The 27,717-nt window shown below is 37.7% G+C and overlaps 1 protein-coding gene across 6 annotated transcripts in view; it reads left to right on the top strand.

The window, feature by feature from the left end:
• Positions 1 to 27,717, top strand: part of NMRK1 (nicotinamide riboside kinase 1) — a 31,951-nt gene that overhangs the window by 2,238 nt on the left and 1,996 nt on the right. The window contains exons 2-8 of one of the 6 annotated variants that reach the window (XR_013170498.1): positions 11,752 to 11,814; positions 15,376 to 15,466; positions 15,773 to 15,821; positions 22,527 to 22,674; positions 22,755 to 22,826; positions 23,359 to 23,485; positions 27,376 to 27,431. Coding sequence is in view for 5 of the 6 variants with exons in the window: in XM_077148445.1 (XP_077004560.1) it covers positions 11,786 to 11,814; positions 15,376 to 15,466; positions 15,773 to 15,821; positions 22,527 to 22,674; positions 22,755 to 22,826; positions 23,379 to 23,485; positions 25,305 to 25,399 (591 nt within the window). In the remaining variant the exon portion in view is untranslated. Of the gene's footprint in view, positions 1 to 11,751; positions 11,815 to 15,375; positions 15,467 to 15,772; positions 15,822 to 22,526; positions 22,675 to 22,754; positions 22,827 to 23,358; positions 23,486 to 25,304; positions 25,845 to 27,375; positions 27,432 to 27,717 lie in introns of those variants that run through there. The other 5 variants (XM_077148448.1, XM_077148445.1, XM_077148449.1 and 2 more) reach the window with 5 other exon arrangements.

Genomic DNA, 27,717 nt, shown 5'->3' with positions numbered 1-27,717 from the left:
TTTGTTAGTTTGTTTTCTGTTTGTTTGCTTTGCTTGCTTGTTTTTTTGGGGGAAAGTGCATGGACTGGGAATCGAACCCGGGTCTCCTCATGGCAGGTGAGAATTCTACCATTGAACGACCCTTGTACCCCCGTTACTGTTTTTTAAACCATTTTATTCATACTCCATACAATCCATTCAAAGTGTACTCAGTGGTTCTCGGTATAATCACAAAAGTTGTGCCTTCATCACCACAATCAGTTTGAGAACATTCTTATTGCTCCAAAAAGAAAAATCTCATACTCCATATACCCCCTTATTATTGATACTTATCATTGTTATAGTAAGTTTGTTATAGTTTATGGAAGAATATTATAATATGACTGTTAACTGTAGTCCCTAGTTGCTTTAGCTGTATTTGTTCCCATACACCACTCTATTTTTAACACCTTAGAGTAGTGAGGTACATTTGTTCTAGTTCATGTAAGTATGTTCTTGTATTTGTATAATTAGCCACAGTCAATGTCCACAAAAGGGTTCACTATATATATTTTTTTCTTTACATGGGCAGACACCAGAAATCGAACCCTATACAGTCCCATATTTTATCTTTAACTTTCCTTCCAGTGATAAATATGACCCTAAACCTCCCCTTTTCAACCATTATCTCAACCATAACCAAATCCATAATTCAACAGTTCATATACTCACAGTATTGCACTACTATTACCTTTATTTCCAAACTTTTGCGGTTAAGCTTATTAAGAATTGTGTACAAATTAAGCATCAGATCCTCATTCTATCCTCATTCTATCTCCTGGTAACCTATACTCTAGATCTTAATTCTAAGAGTTTGCTTATTATATGTGCTTCATATTAGTGAGACCATACAATAGTTGTCCTTTTGTATCTAGCTTATTTCATTCAACGTAATGTCCTCAAAGTTCATCCATGTTATCGCTTATGTCAGGACTTCATTCCTTTTCACTGCTGACTAGCATTCCATCAGCTGTATATATCACATTGTGTTCATCCATTCATAGGTTGATGGATACTTGGGTTGTTTCCATCTTTTGGCAACTGGTAATAATGCCACTGTGAACATAGGTGTGCAAATGTCTGTTCACATCCCTGCTTTCAGTTCTTTTATATATATACCTGGTAGGGTGTGCTGGTTTGAAATGATGTATGTACCTTAGAAAAGCTGTGTTTAAATCCTAATTCCATTTTGTAAAGGCAGCTGTTTCTTCTAATCCGTATTTAGTATTGTATGCTTGAAACTGTAATTAGATCATCTCCCTGGAGATGTGATTTAATCAAGAGTGGTTGTTAAGATGGATTAGCTAGAGGCATGTCCCTACCCATTGGGGTGGGTCTTGATTAGTTTACTGGAATCCTGTAAAAGAGGAAACATTTTGGAGAAACCTAGAGATTCAGAGAGAGCAGAAAAGAACGATATAGCCACAAGAAGCAGAGTCCATCATCCAGCGACTTTTGGAGATGAAGAAGGGAAATGTCTCCCAGGGAGCTTCAAGAAACAGGAAGCCAGGAGAGAAAGCTAGCAGATGACATCATGTTTGCCACGTGCCTTTCCAGATGAGAGAGAAACCCCTGACCATGTTTACCATGTGCCTTCTTGGATGAGAGAGAAACCCTGAACTTCATCAGCCTTCTTGAACCGAGGTATCTTTCCCTGGATACCTTTGATTGGACATTTCTATAGACTTGCTTTAATTGGGACATTTTCTCGGCCTTAGAACTGTTAATTAGCAACTTATTAAATTCCCCTTTTTAAAAGTCATTCCGTTTCGGGTATATTGCATTCCAAAATCTAGCAAACTAGAACATAGGGATTTCCGGATTATGTAGCAATTCCACACTTAGCTTCCTGAGGAACTGCCAAACAGTCTTCCATAGCAGCTGCACCATTCTGCATTCCTATCAGCAGTGAATAAGTGTTCCTATTTCTCTATATCCTCTTCAACACTTGTAGTTTTCTGGTTTTTTGACAGGGCCATTCTAGTAGGTGTGAAATAATATGTCATTGTAGTTTTGATTTGCATTTCCCTAATAGATAGTGAAGTTGAGCACCTTTTCAAGTGCTTTTTGGCCATCTGTATTTCTTTTTTGGAAAAGTGTCTATTCAAGTCTTATAAATAGGTTCTTGACCCCAGGTTTTTGAATTAGGAGACTTCCCAGGTGTGTGAGCCATTCAAGCCTGTTTCCGATGCCACAACCATACTCACTTGTTATTTATATGCTATGTAATTAATTCAGTGTGCTCACTTATATGCACAGATGTTGCAAGCGGTGAGGGGAAACAGCAGTCCTTTCCATTCAGCATATGCGAAGAATATATACCACATCAAATCATATATTAATAATAACATCATGAATGATCCGTGACAGCGTGACCATTAAGCCAGCCCACGTGCAATATTCTTTCTCTGCTCTTGGTAATAAAGTGCTTTTTAGCAGCTTGATATGATGGATAGAAATTTACTGGCTTGGTTTTGGTTTATTTTCTGTTTTTTCCACTTACTAGTTATGTGACCTTGGGCAAGTTACTTCATTATCTGGGTCAGTTTTTTCCTCTGCAAAACAAAAGGGTGGACTAAATGATCCTAAAAATCTGTTTATTTTTTAGCTTTGAGAGTTCATACTTTTGCAAACTTGCAAAAATAAGAGAAGTGAGAGCAAGGAATGACACAGCGTCAGGAATTTTTTTATTTGGCAAGTGAGGGCATGAACCTAACACCAACTGACAATGTCATAAGAGAAAGGACACTTATCACCCAAAACAGTGACAGAGATACCGTCTTAGAATACAAGGTAGTCTTTTGCTTCCTGGGAAAGGAGAGTTGGCCGCCTTGCACTGACACATCAAAAATAAAAATAAGGTAAAATAAAAGCAGAAAAATTACAACATTAAAATTTATTTTGATATTTTGCAATATCCATCCAACATTGCATTTGTTCCATTAATGAACTTTGCTACTTTGGATGGAAATAAATGGTCTGCTGAGCAATACGAGAGGGAACTCAAATGTTCGACTTGTTTTATTTTATTTTTATCACAGTCACTATGAAATTTTTTTATCTCTTGTGAAATTGTTTATGAAAGTGGACCTGGCCGTTAAGCAATTTCTCTCATTGTGGCATATTTTTGATAAACTGAAAAGAAGCCAAGAAACAAGAGCCTTCTTAATGCCCGGCTCTTCTCACTACCCCCTCCCTCCAGGGGAAGCCTGAGCACTGGGGGCGTGTGGGAATAGGGAAGGTCACAGTTCGTGTCCCTGATAACCAAGGATAGAGCAATCAGGAATACAGTGCAGGGAATATGGAACAGTGAGCAGGGACAGCCTTCACCAACTACGGCTCCCTCCAGCCCAGCTTCAACTTTTCACTTAGGAATGAGAATGATTCTCTATAAAATCTACAAGACTACTTTGTTGAACCTCAGTCCCCTAATAAGCAAAGGCCTGTGCTCTCTACTTATCCTTGTCTGTGCTGTGAGCTCAGGTTTTTTTTTTCCTTTTAATTATTATTTTTTTATTACACAAGTTGTAGGATTACAAAAATATGCAGAAAATAGAGAGCACCCATATACCACCCCACCCCCATACTGGTCACATTCAGTTTCCCCTATTATTAACACTTTGCATTAGTGTGGTACCTTTGTTACAATTAATAAAAGAGTACTATTAGAATTATATATTTATTGTAGTCTATAGTTTATAATAGGGTTCACTGTACAATAGTGAACAATAATAGGGTTTGTGCTGTACAATTCTGTGGGTTTTTTTTTTAATTTTTATTTTAGTAACAATATGCAACTTAAAATTTCTCCTTGAACCACTTTCAAATATATAATTCAGTACTGTTAATTACATTCACATGTGCTACCATCATCATCCAATACCAAAACTTTCCCATCACTCCAAACAGAAAATCTATACCAATTAAACTCCCCATCCCCTATCCCACCCCAGCCCCTGATAACCTGTATTCTGGTTTCCGAATCTATGAATTTGATTATTCTAATTATATCATATCGGTGAGTTCATACAATATCTCTCCCTTTGTGTCTGGCTTATTTCATTGTGATGGCTACGAGGTTCATCCATGTTGTCATATGTTATCAGAACTTCATTCCTTTTATGGCTGTATACTATTCCATTGTGTATATGTTTTATGTTCCTAGGCAGCTCAGAGCAGATACCATGAAATAGTTTAAACAGTGGGAACTTATTCACTTACAACTTTAAGGCCATGAAAATATCAAAATCAAGGCATCATCAAAGCTATGCTTTCTTCCTGAAGACCGGCTGCTGGCAGTCCTTGGCTCCTCTGCCATATGGCAAGGCACTCAGTGGCATCTACTGGTATTTCCCCTCTCTTCTAGGTTTCAGTGATCTCAGTTTCTTGCTTCTGTGGCTTTCTCTCTCTCTCCCCCTGTGTTCATTCCATTTATAAAGGACTCTAGTAATAGGATTAAGTCCCATCCTGAATGAGGTGAGTCACAACTTAACTGAAATAAACTCATCAAAAGATCCTATTAAAATAGGTTTTGCACTCACAAGAATGAATTAGAATTAAGAACATGTTTTTCTGTGGTACATACAGCTTCGAACTATCACAGTATGAATAGCACATTTTTTTATCCCTTTATCCTTTACTTCCACCTTTTGGCATTTGAAAAGAGTGCCACTATGAGCATCAGTGTGAAAATATCTCTTCCAGTCCCTGCTTTCAATTTCGGGGGTTATATACCTAGCAGTGGGATTGCTGAGATACATGGTGAATCAATACTTAACGTTCTAGAGGAGCTGCCAAACTGTTTTCCACACCAGCTACACCATTTTATGTTTTGACCAACAATGAATGAGTTGTCAATTTTTCCCATCTTCTACAACACTTATTATTTTTTGTTTTTATATAGTAACCTTTCTAATGGGTGTGAAATGGTAGCTCATTGTTTTAATTTGAATTTCCCTAATGCCATCTTTTTGTGTGGTTATTGGCCATTTATATATTTCCTTTGTCTGTTCAAGTCTTTTACCCACTTTTTATTTGGGTCACTATCTTTTTTTGTTATTGAGTTGTAAATTTTTTTTTTTATTCTGGTTATTAAGCCTTATCAGATACAGGGTTTCAAATATTTTCTCCCATTCTGTAGGTTATGTTTTTACTTTAATGATGAAGTTCTTTGATGCACAGCAGTTTTTAATTTTGATGAAGTCTCATTTATCTATTTTTCCTTTAGTTGCTTATGCTTTTGGTGTAAAGTGTAAGAAACATTGCCTAATACAAGGTCCTGAACATGATTCTCCAAGTTTTCTTCTATGAGCTTTGTAGTTTGGGTTCTTATATTTTGGTCTTTGACTCATTTGGAGTTTATTTTTGTTTATGGTGTGAGGTAGGGGTCCACCTTCATTCTTATGCATAAGGGTATCCAGTTTTCCCAGCACCATTTCTTGAAGAGACTGTTCTTTCACCATTGAGTAAAATTTGCCCTCTCATCAATTATCATCAGCATAGAAGTGAGGGTTTTATTTCTGAATTCTCAATTCAGTTCCATTGATCTATAAGCATATCCTTGTGCCAGTGCCATGTTATTCTGAATACTAGAGCTTTAGAATAAGTTTTAAAAATCAGGAAGTATGAGTCCTCTAACTTTGTTCTTTTTTAGGACCCTTTACCTTTCCATATAAAGCTGATGATTAGCTTTCCATTACTGTAAAATAGGCTACAGGAGTTTTGATTGCGTTGTACTGAATCTGTAAATTGTTTTAGGTAGAATTGACATTTTAATGATATTTAACCTTCCGATACATGGACATGGAACATCCTTCCATTTTTTTGGTTTTCATTGGTTTCTTTTAGCAATGCTTTGCAGTTTTCCATGTGTAAGTCCTTTACATCCTTGGTTAAATTTATTCCTAGATATTTGATTCTTCAGTTGCGACTGTAAATGAAATTTTTTTCTTGATTTCCTCTTCAGATTGTGCATTACTAGTGAAAAAAAAACTGGTTCCTGCATATGGATCATGTACCCTTCTACTTTGCTAAATTCATTTATTAGCTTTAGTAATTTTGTTGTGAATGTATCAGGATTTTCTATATGTAGGATCCTGTCATCTGAAAATGAGGAAAGTGTTACTTCATTTCCAATTTGTATGCCTTTTATTTCTTTTTCTTGCCTTATTATTTTGGCTAGAACTTCCATTACAACGTTGAACAACAGTGGTGAGAGAGGGCATCCTTGTCTTACTTCTGATCCTAGAGGGAAAGCTTTCAGTCTTTCAAAATTGAGTATGATGTTAAGCTGTGGGTTTTCATATGTTGAGGAAATTTCCTTCTTTTCTTAGTTTGCTAGGTGTTTTTATCAAGCAATGGTGATGGATTTTGTCAATTACCTTTTTTCATCAGTTGGGATGATCATGTTGGTTTTTCCTTCATTCTATTAAAGTTGTATATTACATTAATTGATTTTCTTATGTTGAACCGTCCTTGCATATGTAGGATAAAACCCATTTGATCATGGTGTATAATTATTTTAATGTGCTGTTCGATTTAGTTTTTTAGTGTTTTGTTGAGGACTTTGCATTTACATGCATAAGGGATATTGGATTGTAATTTTCCTTTCTTGGGCTGCTTTTAACTGCTTTGGTATTAGCCTGATGTTGGTTTCATAGAATGAGTTAGGGAGTGTTCCCCACTCTACAATTTTTTGGAAGAATTTGAGCAAATTATTGTTAATTCCTCTTGAAATGTTTGGTAAAATTCACCAGTAAAGCCACTTGGTCTGGGGCTTTTCCTTGTTGAAAGGTTTTGGATAACTGATTTTATCTCTTTACTTGTTATTGGTCTGTTGAGATCTGCCGTTTCTTTGTGAGTCAGTGTAGGTAGTTCATATCTTTCTAGAAATTTGTCTATTTCATCTAGGTTATCAATTTGTTGGTGAACAGTTGTTCATAGTATCCTCTTATAATCCTCTTTATTTTTGTGGTTTCAATAGTAATGTCCTCCCTTTTCATTTCTGATTTTAGATATGCGCGTTCTTTCTCTTTTTTTTTCTGTCAGTCTAGCTAAAGGTTTGTCGATATTATTGCTATTTTAAAAGAACACTTTTTGATATTGTTAATTCTTTCTATTGTTTTTTCATTTTCTATTTCATTTATGTCCACTCTTATCTTTATTTCCTCTGTTCTGTGTGCTTTGGGTTTCATTTGCTCCTCTTTTTCTAGATCCTCTTGTGAGATTAAGTCTCAGATTTGAAATCTTATCTTCTTTTTAATGTAGCATTAGAGCTATAAATTTCCCTCAGCATTGCCTTTGCTGTACCGCATAAGTTTTGATATGTTGTGTTTTCATTTTCAATCACCTCAAGATATTTCCTGATTTCCCTTGGGATTTGTTCTTTAACCCATTGTGTTGTTTGATTTCCACATATTTGTGAATTTTCCAGTACTCCCTTTTTCATTGATTTCTAGCTTCACTCCATATGTGATCAGAGAAGATACATTTATGATTTCATTATTTTTTAACTTACTGAAACTTGTTCTGTGACCTAACATATGCTCTGTCCTGGAGAATGACTCACATGCACTAGGAAAGGGTGTATATTCTGCTACAATTGGGTGAAGTGCTCTCTCTATATATGTCTGTTAGATCTGGTTGGTTCATAGTATCGTTCAAATCTAGTATTTTCTTACTGATCTTCTATCTAGATGTTCTATCCATTATAGAAAGTGGGTATAGAAGTATCCTACTATTAATGTTGAACAGTGTGTTCAATAATGTTGAACTGTGTGTTCCCTTCAAATCTGTCAATATTTGGAGACCCTACTATGAGGTGCGTATATATTTATAATTGTTAATGTTGAATTGATCCCTTTTTAGTATATAGTGACCTTCTTTGACCCTGTGCTGGTTTGAAAGGATTTATATACCCTAGAAAAGCCGTGTTCTGCTCCTAATCAATCTTATGGGAGCAATGGTTTCTTCTAATCCTTATTAAGTACTGTATGTTGGAAACCTTAATTACGTTATCTCCATGGAGATGTGACTCAATCAGGTGTGGTTATTAAACTTGATTAGGTGGCGATGTGTCCCCACCCATTCCAGGTGGGTCTTTGTTAGTTTACTGGGATCCTATAAAGAGAGACATTTTTTGGAGAGAATGCTTTTTGAGAATGACAGGAAAGCCACAACAAAGCCAAGCAGAGCCACAAGGCCGAGAGAACCAGAGTCCACCAGCCAGCAACCTTTGGAGATTCTGAGAGAGCAGGGAAGGACGGCAGAATGCCACAGAACCATGAAGCAGAGAGTCCACCAGCCAGCAACTTTTGGAGATGACAAAGGAAAACGCCGCCAGGGGAACTTTGTGAAACCAGAGGCCTGGAGAGAAAGCTAGTAGATGGTCGCCATGTTCACCATGTATCTCCCCACTTGAGAGAGAAACACTGAACTTCATTGGCCTGCTTGAACCAAGGTATCTTTCCCTGGAGATTGGGCATTTCTATAGACTTGCTTTAATTGGGGCATTTTCTCAGCCTTAGAACTGTAAACTAGCAACTTGATAAATTCCTCTTTTTAAAAGCCATTCCATTTCTGATATGTTACATTCTGGCAGCTAGCAAACTAGAACAGACTCTACTAACAGTTTTATACTACAAGTCAATTTTATCTGGTGTTAATTTAACTACCCCAGCTCTCTTTTGGTTACTAATTAGCACGGCATATTTTTTTCCATCCATTTACTTTCAACTTACTTGTACCTCTGTATTTAAGGTAAGTCTCTTGCAAACAGCATATAATAGACTCATGCTTTTTATCCATTCTACCAATCTCTGCCGTTTGATAAAGGGTGTTATCCATTTACATTTAAACTAATTACTGATAATGCAGGATTTTCTTCTGTCATTTTGCTGTTTGGCCTTTGCAAGTCTTCTACTTTTTGTTTCCTTCAATTCTTCTGTAAATGCCTACATTTATATTTATTTGATTTCTTTTGTAGTGTTCCATTTTCAGTCCCTTCTCGTTTCCTTTTATATATATTTCTCCTATATTTTCTTTTTGGTTACATGGGCTTAAATTTAACATTTAAACCTGTGTCAATCATGTTTGATCTGATACCAACTTACCTTAGGTAGCTACACATACACTGTTCTTATCCTCCACTTTCCCCCCACCTTTTTGTTGTACTTATTACAAATTATCTTCTCCTTCTGGTATTACCATAATACGTATATTAGTATACCTGATAGTGTTCCACAGGCTCCTTTGTACATAACACATTTCTTCTCTCTTGCAGCTTTTGGAACTTTCTCCTTGTCCTTGGTTTTTGACGGTTTGACTACTGTGTGTCTGAGCATAGTTCTTGAGTTTATACTATTTGGGATATATGGGGGTCTCTTGAATGTGTACATTCATGTCTATTGTTAGTTTTAGGAAGTTTCCAGCCATTATTTCTTTGAATATTCCTTCTGCCCCTTTCCCTCTTTCTTTCTTCTCCTTCTAGGATTACCGCAGTACGTATATTGTTATACTTAATGGTGTCCCACAGGTTTCTTAAGCTCTGTTCACTTTTGTCATTCTTTTTTCTTTATGTTCCTCAGCCTGAATCATTTTAATTGTCTTTGAGTTCATTGATTCTTTGTTCTGCCAGCTCCAGCCTGCTGTTAAACGCCCCCCCTCACAAGTTATTTTTCAATTCAGTTTATTGTGGCCTTCAACTTTCGTATTTCTCTTTGGCTCCTTTTTAAAATTTCTCTCTTTTCATTGAGATTCTCATATTGTGTGTATTCATTGTTTTCTTCCTATCCTTTCTCTCTTTCTTTTTTTTAGAGTAAACAAGCAGAAAATTTATCAGGAACACATGTGAGAGGACATACAGGTACTCTTGCCAAAACAGAGTTGAGGAAGTTGAGAAAGCCTATCCTTTATTTCTTTCTCCACGTTTTCCTTTATCTCCCTGAGCACACTGAAGATCTTTTTTTTTTTTTTCGATTTTTTTCCAGTTATCCAAAGTCTGATATTCACTGATGGTTTCAGAATTTTTATCTTGTTTCTTTCAATGGGCCATTATTTCCTGCTTCTTTGTTTACTCTGTAATCTTCTATTGCATGTTGTATATTTTAAAGTACTAATTCTGATATTTAATCCCAGAGCTGTAGACTTAAATTTATATCCAGCTAGTGAGATGACAGATTCCCATGAGTGCCAAGAGCTAACAAAAATTAATAAACAACACAAAACACCTCTAACAGTCTGTGAAAATTGGTTCTGCATTGGCTGATACTCTCCTTCAGAGTTAAACCTTTTTATCAAGATCAGTCTGAAATGAGAGGAAATTGCATTGACCTCACTATCTTTTCTGAGACCCTGTCTTGTTCTGGACTTGTGCACACTCGTGACCTTAGGAATTACTCAATTTACAGGAATCTGAATGCCCTCTCCACTCTCTGTGAAATAAACTGTCCTCCAGCCCCCACACAGGTGCTCAGTTGTGTGTCCTAACGCTGATAACCCTTTTGCCCCAGGCCACTTTGGTTTTCCATGCTTTACCATCCCTAAACTGCTTCTGCTGCAGGGCAAGTTTGGGGATGGTGAGCCACAAATGAGTTTCTTGGTTCAGTCTTTCAAGCTGCTCCCTGATAGATTAGCAGCAACATTCAGGCACTCCTGTATGTTGCTAGGGATTACTCTGCTCCCCCCAGAACAGAACGAGCGATGCACAAAGGGAGCCCAGGCTTCCTCGCACCATACTGAGAAGGTGTTTGTGAAAGGGTCGGCAAAGGCTCCACGAGCTTCTCCTGTTTTTAAAGCTGTGTTTTCATCATTCAGCACTCACTTGGTTACTGCAACCCTATAACTGTTTTCCTGGGTTTTGAAGAGGATGGCTCTGCCAGTTTTTGCTAATTGTTCAAAGATTCTGTGGGGAAATTGTACCCTTACACCACTTCCTTGGTTGACTGGGAGCTAGCAATGGTTTTTACAGAGCAACATTTGCAATCAATTTCAGGATAGGAAACACTGATTTTGAAATCCAATTAAGCGAAATGTTATCCCCATAAAAAGAGATTCAGCTCCTTTCAATAATAGCTCTGTATTGCCAAATATATATATATATAGTATTACGTTATCAGGTTCATCAAAATATTTTGGAAATTTGTATCCTCTCTTAAGTACATACCTAAATAATAACACTGATTTTGCCTCTTGGCCCTCAAAGCCTCAAATGTTTACTGTCTGGCCCTTTTCCAGAAAAGTTTGCATACCCTGCCCTCAGACCTTGGCATATTTTGGTGAGCAGTTAGCACCCAGCCCGCAGTGACTTTCTCGCCTTTTCAGAAAAGAAGAAAGCAAGTCCAGCCAAAAGGGTTCACCTCCCCTGGAGGTATCGGATTCATATCCATGTGATTGAATCCTTCAGATGCAGCATGCCTGGTTTTGGGGAATGTGAAATGCTGTGGATCATGCTGTAGCTTTGCAACTCCTCCTTATCCTTGAAAACATTCATGGATATGTGCTTGGTCAAGGGCCCTTTGAGTTCATTGACATCAGTCTGCATGCCTGAGCCTGTATCAGGCATTGGGACTGAGCAGTAGAGTGTGGCAGACAACATTCTTTAGGGAATGTTGATAGTCCAAGCTTGGGATAATTGAGAGATGACTGTCATCTTTTCCCCTCAGCTAACGACTCTATTTTATCTCTTTAGAAGTCTTAATGACAAACATTCCTTTTTCTTTTTTCTATAAATTTTAGGTAATTTTATGAAGACGTGATTTTAAAGCTAATTATGAAAACATTTGTCGTTGGCATCAGTGGGTGAGTTACTGCGTCAAGCTACTCCAAATGTCCAAATGGGTGTTTTCACATGATGCAGCTGGGGAAGGAGAAGCAGAAGGGAGAATTTCTGAGTGCTGGGGAAGAGCAGGCCACTGTCAAAAATAAACTGGAGATTTGCATAGATGCCAACAGAAGATGGAAGATAAATTCAAGAGTCAGTACACTAATTTTGCTTACTTTTGCATTTATTTTCTGGGGCTAGCACCAGAGGCAAAGCCTGATCAGATGGTCTTTGGTTCAGGGTGATGTATTATTTCCCATATTTGTGCCTCCAGCATGATCTAAGAGAAAATCTATCATTTCTTTCCTATTATGCCCAGCTTTGGACATGTGGAATACAAAACAACCTTACCTCCAGACCTTTCCCCCCATACTTAGGGTGACCATATACTCTGGGTCACCTGAGCTAGTTTTTATGCCCTGATATGATTATTAATTATACCCTATTCCCTCTCAAAAGTTTCCTATATTAAACCCAATCTGTGGTATCAGCGGCAGGCATACAGATAAGACAACATTGGCAACTAAAAAGGACAACTAAAAAGGACTTTTTTTACTACCATGTTGTTTCCATCTTTACAGGGTACATTTTTAGAGTTAAAGTTTGTGATTTGGGGGAGATCAATTTATTATTGTATTTTAGTACTATAGTAAGTAATCAATTTGGAGTGAAATTGAATGAGTTAAATGTCAGAACTCTGCCTTGCCTTGCCTCCCATCTAAACCAAAATGAAACTATTCCGTTTTTTCTGCAGTCCCTCTCTTGTCCATCCCTTCCTTTGCGTGCTCACTGCCACTGTGCTAATTCAGCTCATCATTCTCTCATTCCAGTCCCCACTTCCTATTCTCTCCTACGTACTTCTACCAGTTTGATCTTCATAAAAAACTTGAAATTATTTCTCTCATCTGCTGAACAAACTTCAGGGGTTCCCAATTACCCAGAAAATCTGAATTTCCTGATATGTGTGTTCAACCCATACACAGTAAAATTAATGTATTAGGTATGTAATAGGCTGTAGAAAAGATTTGATAGTAGAGCTTAGTGCTATTGGCCAAAGGCTCAGTCTTTCTCTCTCTCTTTTCTATATATTCCTCCATTTTGATTCATCTTAGAGTTGCTCCACTTTTGGTCTCAAGAGGCTGCCAATAGCTCTTGGCACTTCATGCTTCCCCTCTGCCTGCCACCAGGAAAAAAAAAGTGCTTCTGTTCCCTTAAGTCATGAGTCTCCTTTTGATTGAACCAGCTTATATCACGTACCTACAGTCACTAAGGCATAAGAGATGGGATTATATTGATTGGCTTAGGCCGGTGGGTCCTGCTCTGGCATTACGAGTGAGGTCAACCCCAAACAGACCTCAGATAAAAGTGGTGAAACCCCCGCAAAGTGGACTACAGAGTCCACTCTATGATGCCGCTCTGCTTTCATTCTGCACGTGTGTGTGTTACACTCTCCTCTGTATTCCAGGGCAGTGCCCTCTGTCGATAAACACGCCTCATGTTTTCTTTCCATATATAGTAAGTAGTATCCGTAACGCTATAATAAGGCTCTTCTCCACTGTTTCTTAATTAGCAAATGCTACTAGTTCATTTTAGTGCTGTATCTTCTGTGAAACCCCTGCCAGATTCAGCTGAAGTCACCTCTGTTCTTTCCTGTCTTCTTTCCTCTAAACTCAACTGTGTAGTTTCTTTCTTGGTACCCTGTGAAGGAATTGCTCAGTTGAGACTGTTCTGTGAACATCCTGGTGGCCATGAGCATGCTGAAGGAGAAGGGCTGAGCGTTAAGGTTTCTCCCGAACATGATGGTGCGTTGCAAGTTTGGATCCTAAGACGCAGACTTGATAGGCTCCTGTCTATCCTGACTGGATACCTTCTGGCTGGTCCATCTTCCCCAGAACTTGTACAGAAAAAAATACGGAGCACTTACTTCTCTTTGGCTCCAACAAAGCCAGTGGGGAGGGATCTAATTACGGTTGGTCAAACTCTACGATCGGTACCAGAAGACATAAGTATAGGAAGATGACGCATTTTCTAGCCAGATTGCTCAAACCGCAGCAAAGTTACCCCTGTTTTATTTTCTGTTTTAAACTAAAACTCAGTATCAGGGTGGTTTGTAAACCCTTTTTTAAAGAAGAAAATAATCTTATTATTTTCTCTGTTCATAAAGTAATTGCCACCCACTGTTCCCTATTTTAAAAGAGATAACCCCTATCCTTCTTAGATGTATATTGTAAGATTAAATGAAATATCTTATGAATCATGTTCCTCCTACTTTCTAGGTATCAGATATTTAGGTATTAATTGAAGTACATTCAACAAGCAATTTCAATGAATAAATATTAGTTCCTTTTCCCTTTTTAAGATTATAAACATATTGGGATTGATCGCATCTGTAATTAAGTATGTCCTTGAAAATAAATGTGCAATGTGCAGTCAGAGTTTTTTTGTGCTGTGGATATTAGGTGGTATAGTGAACTCTTGACCTCTTAATCGCACAAAATAAAATACAGGACTACAAAGGGAATTAGTTATATTGAACTATAGTTGCAAATTTTTAAAAAACTAATTTATGACATTGTTCTATATATACTTCCTTGTCAGTGCATTAAAATATCCAGTGGTGTGTTCTCAAAATTGACATAAAATCGAAATAATAATGAGCATCAATGACTTTTAAGATAGCTGCCCCAATGGCACCATGATATGAAAATATCTATGATTCTCATGGGTGACAAAGTCACAGGTACTGTTATTATTTATATTTATAATTAAAAGAAATGCTAAATTTCTGTAAGAAAATAGAGATGTAATTTGTCTCCCATTCAAATTCACAAAGATCCTGAATTCTGTCCATAGATCCATTGGAGATACATGAGCCCCAGGTAAAAATAATTCTTGAATAAATGAGTGATAGTGCCTCCAATATGCTGAATTCTGAGAAACTAGTTACAGAGAGGAGTCAGGCTTTCCTCAGTGTTACTGTCCCAGTAGAAGGGACAAATCACTGACCTGTTGTGATAAGCTGCAAAGGACTTCTCATCCAGAGAGAAGAGGAAAAGGAGGTGTTACAGGGGGCATGTGAATTCACGGTAGATAGCTTGTAATAAGTCACACCTCCATTTTTCTTGACCATGCGTTGAAACAAAATCATAATTCCCATATGCAGTTTTACTTAACTGCACTAAAATGTGCCACTCGTGTTATATGTCTTCCATATGAACTGAATATTTTGCTATACAAAAAAAGTATTTTGCTTCCAACACAATCTCTGTATCATAAGCCTGCGTATTACTCAGACTTACCCAGCACTTATCTTTCTCCTCCTTCCTTCCAGCTTATTTTTTACTTATCACATCTAATCTGCCTATACCCATGGTTTTGAGAGCAGGAAAAGCAGTATATTTGAGAGAAATAATTTGGGTTAGATATTAAATATCGTTTTAAATTTACTTTTTTCCTAAGGTCATTTTAAAATGTTTTCTTTTTGTTTGTTTCTAACACATGTTCCTGCTTGGTATTTTCTATTTTCCCTTTGGTATCAGTGTGACAAACGGTGGGAAGACAACATTGGCGAAGAATTTGCAGAAACACCTCCCAAATTGCAGTGTCATATCTCAGGATGATTTCTTTAAGGTATCCATAAAACTTCTTAGATAATATATTTAACATAAAAATGTTCTATTAGTAAAATTAATTGAATTACATCCAAAATGCCTTTGCTGAACGATGTACTTTTTGTAGTGAAGGGCTCAGTGCAGTAATGTCACATACCCACTAGATGGCACCACCTCCAGTGGTTATCAGAGGGTGCTAATCTTTGATTTTATTTATCATCACCATCCAAAACATTTCTTAAAGGCTCATCTCCTCTTCATTGTATAATTTTTATTATTTCTGGCCTGCACACTGTTTTTAATTGGTACTTTCCTTTTTTTCCAGCCTGAGTCTGAGATAGAGACAGATAAAAATGGATTTTTGCAATATGATGGTAAGTTGCTTAGCTTTTAAAACGTGCATTCATTTTCTTTTGCAGACCAAAAAACGTCACTGACTACAAAGAAAGTCTTAAAATGTGTTTAAATATATTACTGTATTTAAAACCTGTCTTTGTAGGTTTCCATTTATGTTCAACTATTTAAATAATGAAATCCATTTCCCAATTTTATATTTAAAATAGAAAACATTAGAATGATAGATTTTTCTTCTGAAGCTGGAGCATAATGGGTTCACTGTTGCTTTACTCACCATGACCCCAGGCATATGTAACTAGCTATACTACCCCCATCGGAGAATCTTGCCTGGAACAAACTCTAAGCCCTTAATATAGTCTCAGCTTTCCTTCCCAGTGGCCAGAGACCTGGGCATCTGTTTTTTGTTTGGTTTGGTTTGGTTTGGTTTTTTGCTTTTTACTTCTAAAAAAGGTTTGTGGATATTTTTTAGATGGATTCACCTCACTCCTGTTATGCAGGCACTATCTTGAAGCCAAAGGATGAAAGTCCATCAGGAAACATTTATTTTCTTGGAGAGAATATCATGCTAATAAGCTGTATTATATTTAATGATCCATTAAATGTCATCATAAACAATAGATCATTGTTTATGCAAACTTTAAGAGTACTCTCTTAAAGAATCTTATAGTCTGTTCTTTATTTTTAACTCTGATAACCTTGGAGGAAAAATATTCTGTAAACAGTTCTTGCAGACGTTTAATAGGTGTAAGAGAGATCAAATCCTTGACTCATTGTCTGTTCTTGGGTCTTGAACTGAGGCCAGGTATTTTTTTCCTCTCTTCCCTTCCTCCAAATGTTAATGAGAAAGATTGTTATAAAATAAGAGTCAAAGAAGAAAAAACTGTTTCCAATGATTGACAAAGAATTATTTCTTCTTACTAACTGATAAGAAAAACACTAATATGCCAATAGAAAGGTCGTCCAAGTATGTGAATAAATTATTTTTAGAGGCAGAGCTTCTTTGATTAATAAATGTACAATAAAAATATCAATCTATAAGCAGAAAGTAATTATAAATTACTTTTTTCCCACTTAAATAAACAAAGATTTTTAAAACAATGATAATAATTACTAGTGATGGTTTAGGCTCAATAAAACAAAAATCCTCATGTACTTTATTTAGATGGGAGTAGAGATTGGACAACCTTCTGGAAAGGAGATTGAGCATTTGTCCACAAGGACCTTAAAATGCCCATGCCATGTATTCAAGTATCCCACTGCCAGAAATCTTCCTGAAAGAAAATTCTTAACTGGAATAGGTGCATGTATTAATTTCTGCTAAGTTAGAATGATGAGAATGATGTTGAGTCTTTATGGTAATCATTAAAAGAATTGTTTTTAAAAATGTGTAACTGTCGAGTTAATAGAATAGAGGAAATCATTAAAATATTGTTGATAAATACAAAGGAAGGCAAAAGAGGAAAATAAAGAATCAAAGGATGGTGGACAAATAGAAAACAATAGTAAGATGATAGATTTAAACACAAACACATCAGTAACCACATTAAGTTTAATATACTAAAATAGTCCAGAGATTTTCAGACTGGGTTAAAAAAGAAAAAGAAGAAGAGTAGTCAGCAATACACTCCTTATGAGAGTTTAAATATTAGGACATTGATGGTAAAAGGCTTAAAAAATGTTTGCTGTGCAAACATCTACTGAAAAAAAAAAGCTGGTATGACTATACTAATATCAGACAAAGCAAACTTTAGGGCAAATAGTATTACTAAAGATAGAGGGATAAATGGGTCAATTCAGCAGGAAGATAAAACAATCTAAAATTTGTATACACTTAATATAACTTCAAATATTTTAGGTATCAACTGACAGAACTAAAAGGAGTAATAGGTCAACAATTATTTTCTCAGAACCAAGGGAACAAGCAGACAAGAAATCAATAAGGGCATAACAGATTTGAACAATAAAATTCACAAACTTGACCAAAGTAACATCTAAAGAACATATCCCCAACAGCATCAGAATACACTTTTTTTTTTCTCAAGAGCTCATGGAAAAACCAAGCAAGTCCTAATAAATTTCTATGGATTGAAGTAATATTGAGATAACTAATAATCACAGTGGATTGGATTAGAAATCAGTAACAAAAGGTAAATAGAAAATTCCCGGGTGTTTAGAAATTCTCAGATGTTTGAGAATTTTTTTTTCTGATTTTTAAAAAACTTTTTGTTATGGAAAATTTCAATCATATGCAAAAGTATAATGAACTCTCATAAATTCTTCATCAAGCTTTAAAATCGTGAATTCTTGACCAACTGTATTCCATCTATAACCTCATTCACTTTCCCTATCTGTGCTGTTTTGAAACAGATCCCAGATGGCATCTCATTTTTTTTAATGCTTTTAAAATGTGACATATAAGATATGCTGGTTTGAAAGGAAGTATGCCCCCTAGAAAAGCCATGTTTTAATCGAAATCCCATTTCATAAAGGCAGAATAATCCCTATTCAATACTGTATGTTTGAAACTGTAATCAGATCATCTCCCTGGAGATGTGCTTTAGTCAAGTGGTTGTTAAACTGGATTAGGTGACGGCATGTCTCCACCCATTTGGGTGGATCTTGATAAGTTTCTGGAGTCCTGTAAAAGAGGAAACATTCTGGAGAATGAAAGAGATTCAGAGAATGCTGCAGCATCACGAGGCAGAGCATCCATAAGCCAGCGACCTTTGGAGATGAAGAAGGAAAATGCCCCAGGGAGCTCCATGAAACCTGAAGCCAGGAAAAAAGAAGCTAGCAGATGACACCAGGTTCACCACGTACCCTTCCAGCTGAGAGAAAAACTGTGATTGCGTTCACCATGTGCCTTCTCACTTGAGAGAGAAACCCTGAACTTCATCGGCCGTCCTGAACCAAGGTATCTTTCCCTGGATGTCTTTGATTAGACATTTCTATAGACTGGTTTTAATTGGGACATTTTCCCAATGTAACTAGCAACTTATTAAATTCTCCCTAAAAGCCGTCCCATTTCTGGTATATTGCATTCCAGCAGCTAGCAAACTAGAACGTAAGACATCATCTTATTTTATCTGAAGCAAAATACTTCTAAATATCCTGTGGGTCAAAGAAGAAATCACGATGACAATTAGAAAATACTTTTAACTGAATGATAATGAAAATATGACATATCAAAGCAAGTGGGACTTCTTGTTCCAGCCAAGATAGATTAGCCCCGTTCCCCACAAATCTCCCTCCTGTAAATAAAAAGCCCTGGAAATAGTATAATAAGCAATCATAGGAAGATTCTGAAAGGTGAAAAGAAGAGAGCAACTGAGTAGGGGCCTCAGGACTTGAGGAATGACATGACAGAGAATTCCCTGGATTTGCTTTTTTGCCTCCCGTATATCCAGGACAGAGTGCTGGAGAAGCCTAGAACCGAGCACCATTAATACGTGGGGACCAAAAAGCCCCAGAAAGGCCTGCTCCCTCTAGCCAAAGGACTGGGAAAATGATGACCGAGTGCAATAAAAAACCTTTTTTGATAATATCCACCATACCCTAGCCAAACATAAAAAGTAGAGCTGTCCACTCTTCATGGTGTCAGCAGGCTTGAGTGAGGCAATGGACTCCCTCTCACCTGATGCTAGCGAGGCAGGGTGAGTTAGTCTTTTGCTTCCCCCATAGCAGCAGTATCAGTGGAGCTAAACAGAAAGCTGAACTTCTAGCTGCAACTGGCAGCAGAGGTGGAATGGGGCAATGTGAGGCAGGCTAGTTGGCATTCCACTTCCCTTGCCAGGATATTGCCAGCTGCTGTCAAGCATAGCCAGAAGACAGCTAAACCTCTACCCCCACCTCCCAGCCCAGTGGCAACAACCTGGGGCAAGATGGTGTGTCAGCCCCTACTTTACCCCAGCCTTGGCATCAGGGAGGTCTAGCAGGTGCTGAATTTCCATCCCAGCCTAACAGCAGTGAAGCAGAACCAGCACTGCTTTCACCCCCCACACTCCCTCCACACACACACACTCTCCAACCCCAGTGTCAGTAGAGCCCAGTGAGAAACTGACCATTGACCCACACGTGACGCTGCACACTACACCTAAACAGGGTAACTGCCTAAAGGAAATGTTAAATAGGATCCAGTGTCCCCCATCAGAATACCCCCCATTTCTAGGATAGAAAAAACTCATAGGTGATGCCAAGAACCAGGAAAATCTCAAGTTAAGTGAGAAAAGACAATCAACAGAAGCCAAGTCGAGATGATTACAGATATTGGAATTATCTAACAAGGGCTTTAAAACAGCCATCATAGATAAGCTTCAATAAATAATTATGAACAAACTTGAAACAAATAAACAGTTTGAAAGTCTCATTAAAAAATAGAAGATAGAAGAAGAACCAAATAGACATTTTCAAACTGAGTAAATACAATATGAAAAAAAAGAATTTGATGAGTTCAGTAGCAGAATGAATACGACTAAGAAAAGAATCAGTGAACTTGAAGACAGGGCAACAGTCTCAAGAATATGATAGGTATTTAAATGTCCCTGTTTTTGTTTATTAATGATGGTAAACATCCTTTTATGTTTATTGGCCAATTATATTTTTTCCTTTGAAAATGCAGTATTCAGGTTCTTTGTAATTCTTTGAGATCTTCTGCCTCTTATTTATCTGTAAGAGTTCTTTGTATATTAAAGATATCAACTTTTGCCAAATATATTGCAAAATACTTCCCCAGTGTGTCATTTATCTTTCAACCTTATTTATAGATGTGTTGTTGTCTAAAAACTTAGGTTTTTAGGTAGTCAGAATTACAAATCTTTTTCTTTGAATTTCTAATTATGTCATGCTTACAAAAGAGTTCCTCACCCCAAAATTACTTACTCATTACTTTTCTCTTTGTACTTTTACAATATCACTCTCCCTCTTAAAAGATAAACATAAATTAAAGCCACACAAAGGAGAAAAGCTTTATGACTTTGTCTTAGAGAAAGGTTTCTTAGATACATCAGCAAAAGCACAATTGATAAAAATGTTATATTAGATAATCATCAAAATTAAAAGCTTCTGCTGTACAAAAGATACTACTAAGAGAATGAAAAAAATCAAATCACAAACTTGTATTCAAAGGCATTGTACCCAATATGTATAAAGAATTCTCAAAACCACATTGAAATACCCTTTCTCACCTTTCAGATTGACAACTTTACAGGCAAGGAAAGCAGCACTCTCATGCTGCTGGTGGGAATGCAGAGAGTTGTAAAACAGTGGAGAGGTATTTGGCAATATCCAAAAAATCATACATGAATTTGCCCTTTAACCTAGCAATCCCATTCTAGAAATCTATCCCAAAGGTATTGGCAAGAGAAGAAAAGGAATATGCCCAGGCTTTTCGGTGTAGAAACAATCCAAATGTCCATCAGAGGGGACTGATTGAATAGATTATGGAGTACAGTGGAGTTCTGTGTATCTAGAGGAAGGAATGAGGGGTACTTTCTCTATATAGAAAATTCCTACTACTAAATTAATATCTGTTTTTCAACTCCTATCGAATTACTGATAACCATGGTTGCTAATATCTAAAACTGAGAGACCGTCGGTATCACTGCTTCCTGATGGAAGGATGCACCTTCCCCTATGAGGCATCCTTACTAAAACAGAATCAGAACTTGCCTGTTTTGTTAAATCTGCTCTTCCATGCTATGCATGTAATAGATGCTAAACAAATATTTATTGAATGAATAAATGAATGAGGTGGGGGAAAGATCAAAACTATATCCAGTCAAACTTCTAGCTCTGACTTGTGATTCGTAGGAAATACAGGGCACAGAGGACCTTGTTATAAATGTGCAGGGCAGGAGAGGCAGGTAGTCAGTTAGCAAGGTCCAGACAGCAGAAAACTGTAGAACAAATGTTTCACTTACTTCAGCAAAGAAATAGCAAGTCCAAAGAGAGAGATGGAGGAAGAGCCTATAGAGTAAGACTTGAGGTATAGCAACAAGCTGTGAGGGGTGGATGTAACTGAATCTTAATGAGAATACTTAAACTGCTTTTTTTTTTTTGGTGTTTTATGACAACACCAGGGATATCCGAACACTGGTATTATGTGCTGGTATTAAGGATTTATGACCGAGGATCAAAACCACGGTCACCTGATTCCTGTTCGTGGGAAATTATATTTGGAGTCCACCATCTGGACAACAGGAATGCTCACTATTATTAGGTGAAAATATTACATCCTGTGAAATAATGTGATGTCCCATATCTACTGGCCTTAAAATCACCTGAGAGACTCTAGTTCCTTCTAGTGAGAAAAAGGGTATTTGGAGCCCACAGTCCAGTGACCAGAGTTGCCTATTGCTACTAGTTTGATCGTCCTGTGAAGTAATATGATGACTGGGTTTGCGTTAACATAATCTGGAAAGCCAGGGAGTAGGAGCTATAAATAAGTCAAGAATGGCCATGAGTTTATGGTTACCAAAGCTTGTCGTACAGACAGTGCGGTTCATTGGCCTCTGTTCTTAACTTTTGAAAAAATTTCAAACACATCAGTTTAAACAAAACTAGATTTTAAATTTGGTTTATAAATATTTATTTTTGAGGTTTTTTGAAGAGTGAAATGATGTTATTCTGCAACACTTTCAGAGCCCTAGACCTACTCATGACAAAAGATCACATCACAAAAATTTTTGTTATGTTGATTTTATATTATGTATGTTTCTTTGTAGTGCTTGAAGCACTTAACATGGAAAAGATGATGTCGGCCATTTCCTGCTGTATTGAAAGCCAGCAACACCCTCTGGTATCAACAGACTTGGGAAATGCTGAAGAAATTCCCATTTTAATCATTGAAGGGTTCCTTCTCTTTAATTATAAGTAAGTAAGTACCCCTACTGTAATATTAACTCTGAGTAAAGGGGGGGAAGCCTTGTTAACTAAAAGTGTTGTTATTTCAGGCCCCTTGACACTCTATGGAATAGAAGCTATTTTCTGACCATTCCCTATGAAGAATGTAAAAGGAGGAGGAGGTACGTTTTGAAATCACCTTTGTGGATTGTAATTCAAAAGGACAAAATTTAGGAAAAACAAGAAGAGCAACAGTCTTTGGCAATGTGTATATGTCATTTTTCAAACAAGGGAGGGCTTAACTCTTTTACAGAAGAAGCAAAGCCTGTTTCCATAAATGGTCATCAACACGGAGTAAAGGAAATTACTTTTCTAAGAAAAGTCACTTTTACAAGCTATGTGGCTCGTTCTTCATACATTTGCAAATGGAGCATCCCATGTTGATTTTGATTTTGTAATCTAATTGTATTCTGCTAAAGCCATACAGAGCACTGATTAGTTAAATGCTTAGCCCAGCATATCAGTATTTGTATCATTATTAACACTGATATTTGTCTCTTAATTCTCTAAATCCATTTTAGTGCCTTTGTAACTGGCATTAAATCTAAAACGTGTAGTTGTAATCATGTTTAGATTTAATTTCTGAGTGATTTTCCTGGTATTCTGACCACTGTTATTTTGTTTTATCAATGGTGTGTTTCTGTCTACATAAAGTTTCCTACGTGTTTTGATAGTACAAGGGTCTACCAGCCCCCAGACTCCCCCGGGTACTTTGATGGCCACGTGTGGCCCATGTATCTAAAGCACAGAAGAGAAATAGAGGACACCACGTGGGAAATTGGTAAGTGCCTTCTTACCTTCCACATAAGACCTTTTACTTGTCATTTGCCTCAAAGTGTAAAAAAAAAAGGAATTTGGGAGGTTTTTTTTTTTTTTTTTTTTTTTTTTGCCTTGTAAAGAAAATAAAGGGCCACTTTAAGCCAGAACCCTTCTGGGCTTCACCTCTCTCAGGACTGGCCCTCTGGTTTCTGTTTCTTTCCTATGGCTCTTCTCAAAAGCTTGTTGACTTCTGGGTGATCATTCATTCAACACATACTGACTGATTGCCTTCCGTGTATAAAGCGCTGCCCTGATGATATCAGGGCAGACAGTCCCTGCTCTCAGGAACTAACATTCTGTTAGGGAAGACGGACTTTAAAACACAAGCTAGTTGCACATGTATATCCTCTTTAACCATGGTGAGAGCTGTGCCAGAGATGCACGTGCTGGGGATCGAGCTCAGGGGGGCTGCCTGAGTCTAGTGGTCAGGGAAGAATTCCTTAAGGAAGCCACATTTCAACCAAACTCTGATGGATTTGACTGGAAAAGGGAGGTGGGGGTAGGGAGGCAGAAGATCATCCCAGACAGTGGGTATAGCACACAAGGGCCAGGAGGCAGGAAGGAATGAGCAGGATCTGAAAGAAGGCTGGTGTATTTGTGGTAGAAAAAACTAAGGGGGACAGTCAGTGCCGATGATGTACGCAGACAGGGTCCAGGCCTTACAAGGCCAATAGGCCACTCAAGGAATCAGGTCATTATTCTAGGAGACATAGGATGGAATCAGTATCCTAACACACCTCTGGCCATTTCTCCTTTCAAGCAAAATAAACAGCTAGGTGCACTGCTCAAAGTTCTGCCCGCTGGGAGGATTTCCCTTCACCACCGTCCTTCAGGGACATCCCAGAAAGGGGCTGTAACACTGCACCACTTTCAGGTGGTACTTGTATATCACACAGAACCACTGTAAACCAAGCCTTGAGTTTTCTCTTCCTCAGTCAACTGTTTGAAGAGGACACCCCCAAAAGGCCCCAGGGGCAGCCTGGGAGAGAGAAGGTTATGTGGCAAATATGGGGACCATGAGAAGTTGCATTTGGGCCACTTTCTCATGTGACTTATTTGTGCTTTTGGGTCCTGCTCCAGCCCAGTCTTTTGTATGCCACTTCCATTTGATGATGGAGTGCTGCTGAGCACACCCAGAGCATATGGTTTGGTGGGTCAGAGAGCACCCAGTTATCTGTGTGATGGGCACCTCGGGTGTCATGATCACCTAGTGGCCCACAGCTAAGTGGTTGGTCTCTACTAAGGCCCAGTGTCAGGCCAAAGGCTCTTTCCCAAGTGGAGTGTTATCCATAGATAACCAGGCTGGGCTTTGCTCAGAAATTTCAGGGACTTTGCCATGATTCACCTATGGGGACCTGCCAAAGAATCCAAGCAGTTTAAGAAGCTTTACAGGTGATCCTGATATATACGCAAGTGAGAACCACTCCCTTCAATGACTTTTCCGGGAAGACGTCGGGGGGACCTCTTTGCTTCTCCTAAAATGCCGTATGCACAGTGTCATTTATCTATGTTCCTATTTTTGTTGTGTTTTGTTTCACAGAAGCTAGTTTGATTTCTTTGTAACACATCAACATTTAAATCTATTGTGCCTAGCTGTGACCTTTTCCTTTTTTAATTGCTTTTGATATATACTTTAAGTTATGGTCCTGTGTTCTTCAGTTACACCTATTGGCATTTGTAAGAGATGCCCGTTCATTACCTTTTAAAGCAGGTGCCAGAAGTAATCATCCTGTATTAATAAGCCCGATAGCATTTGAACTGCCCTCTTTTCCCCTTCTCAGTTTACCTAGATGGAACAAAATCTGAAGAGGACCTTTTTTCAGAAGTGTATGAAGATCTAACCCAAGAACTAGCAAAGCAGAAGTTTAAGTATTAATCTATCAAAGTGGATGGTGGGACAGGAAGAGGGAGGAAAGTAGTTCATTATGTATCCCAAGAATGGCATAACAGAATGCTAATGTAGAAATGATTTATTTGTTTATTCATTTATTACTTTGAAGATAAGTCAAAAATGGAAAGGCTGTGTGGGTTTAAGGACTTGATTATTTTGTTTCTAAGTTTTTATAGGTGTGAAAATATTCACCTTTTGTCACAGCGCTTAGTATTTATATTATTTAGTTAAAATTTTTTAGTAGATGGCTGTCATTTCAATGGAACTGAGATTATCCTTTGGGCTGAGTGAAGTTAAAGTGCTGGGGATTTTGTGTATATCAAACCATATCAGCCTAGAGCTCCCCTCCTCCTTTATTCTCCTTTAAAGATTTCCCATGAATTTCTTTTTACCAAATACCATAAAAATAAACATAGGATTTTAAAAATGATTTATTGAGTGTTTCTTTAAAGTTTTCATATTAAGCAACACTTTTTGCAAGTGATGTAAATCCTCCTAAATTTGACTTCAGCAAAAGAGAAGTACAGGGGTGATAGTGATTTCAGGTTCAGCTGGATCAGGGAGTTCAAATATGGTCCTCTGGGCTCTGCCTCTTAATTTTACTTTCTCTTTGGATTTATTTTGAAGTTAGGCTCTCTCTACTGACAGATATGATACTTACTGGGAGCCCCATCCTCCTAAATTCAGCAACCCCAGTAGAAAAACTGGATACTGAGTACAGGGGTGTTCACTTATTACACTCCCTATTTTTACATATATTTAGAATTCTTCATTTTAAGTAGTTTTTTTAAAAAGAAATTTTCCACGTTACTCCAGCTGAAAAGTCTCAGGGAAGACTTTGATTGGTTCTACATGGGACATGTGCTTTTTGCTAAATCAATCACTATTGCCTAGGAGTTGGAAAACTCTTATTGGCCAACACTGAATTGTGTAACCAAAAGCCTCCTGTACTTGAGAAAGAAATTTCCCCAAAGGGAAAGTAGGGCACGGAGTAGAAACTAGAAGAAGGAGGCTGGGAGGACAAAATTATAGCTCTAGCTATTATTTTAATTGAACTCTGAACAGAAAAGGATTTCTTTGGCTAGCACTGGTAAAATGTAATCATCAAATGGTAAGAGAAGACAGTCCGAGTCACTCTAGCAATGAGATTGCTGCATGCTTTTCTTATGAGAAGCAACTATCCCCAGTCCAAATGTCGTCATCTTTCACTAAGAATTAGACATCCTGTATCCGCACTAAATCCCTGTCTGATTAGGGGACTGAGTCCAGCCAGGCAGCCTGTTGAGCCTATACATTCCTAATTTCAGGAATCAACCCTTCACGTAGGTATGAACCCATTTGAAGAAATTTCAGGACCATTTTAAAATTTCTTCTTACAGATGGGACTTGTAATCCTTGCCCAATATGACTGCCCACTACTGCCCTCTGTTATTTGATGAAAGGCAGGTTTCCCATAATAAAGCTAAGGGCACTGGCATGAGGGATGTAAACCCTTCATAAGTGATGGCACCTGAGTCCTGAAATGATGAAAAGCAGATATCCAGACCCATTTTTCCAAGAGTTGTTGGCTTCCCTTTCTGGGTCTAATGGGATACTTCCAGGGGTTTTCAGTTGCTAGACTCCTGTACCTTTCCATCCTCTCATTAAGTCTGGCCCAACTCTCCTTTCATGACTAAGCATGCACTGTAGTTTGACCTTTTGATCTACCTGATAATAAAGAGGAAAGGAGCCTTGGTCATGTAGCTCAGAAAACTTGCACCCAGGTCCCTTCCAAATGCCAGTGTCTACCTCCTGTTCCAAGGCCCAAGAACAGCTGACATGTTTTGATGGGTGCTGAAAACCACAAAAAAAGTACATTTCCCGGTGTGGGACACTCTCCTCTTTCCTTGCCTGTGACCTAGAGGCACATAAGGAATTATTCAGCTTTGCCATTTAAGCCTCATTTCTTCTTTGTGTTCTAGATACTGAATAAAGTTAAAAAAGAAAAACATTAGAAGATACATAAAATCTGAAGCAGGTCAGCTTTTATACTACCTCCAAGATCTACTTTATTTTTTTTTTCACTTGCCTGAATAAGTTGCTGTGTTATTTATAGTATCCCACAGCTTTCACATTTCTTCCAGCCACAGTGTCCTGGCAAGCCTGGTCTGGATAGAGCTGCAGCCTACCCTGGTGTAACCCTCAGTGAGGCTGAGCTGGCTCGGGAGGCATTTCAGATGTTTCTATTAACTACTCCTCAGGCTTGTTCTCATAACATCTCATAAACCCGCTTATTTAATTTTTCATTCTAAGTATATATATCA

The sequence above is a fragment of the Tamandua tetradactyla genome, chromosome 2, assembly GCF_023851605.1.
Source record: "Tamandua tetradactyla isolate mTamTet1 chromosome 2, mTamTet1.pri, whole genome shotgun sequence".
In the NCBI taxonomy this organism is placed as follows: domain Eukaryota; kingdom Metazoa; phylum Chordata; class Mammalia; order Pilosa; family Myrmecophagidae; genus Tamandua; species Tamandua tetradactyla.
The sequence above is the reverse complement of the archived record's forward strand: the minus strand, read 5'-3'. Positions and strand labels throughout refer to the sequence as shown.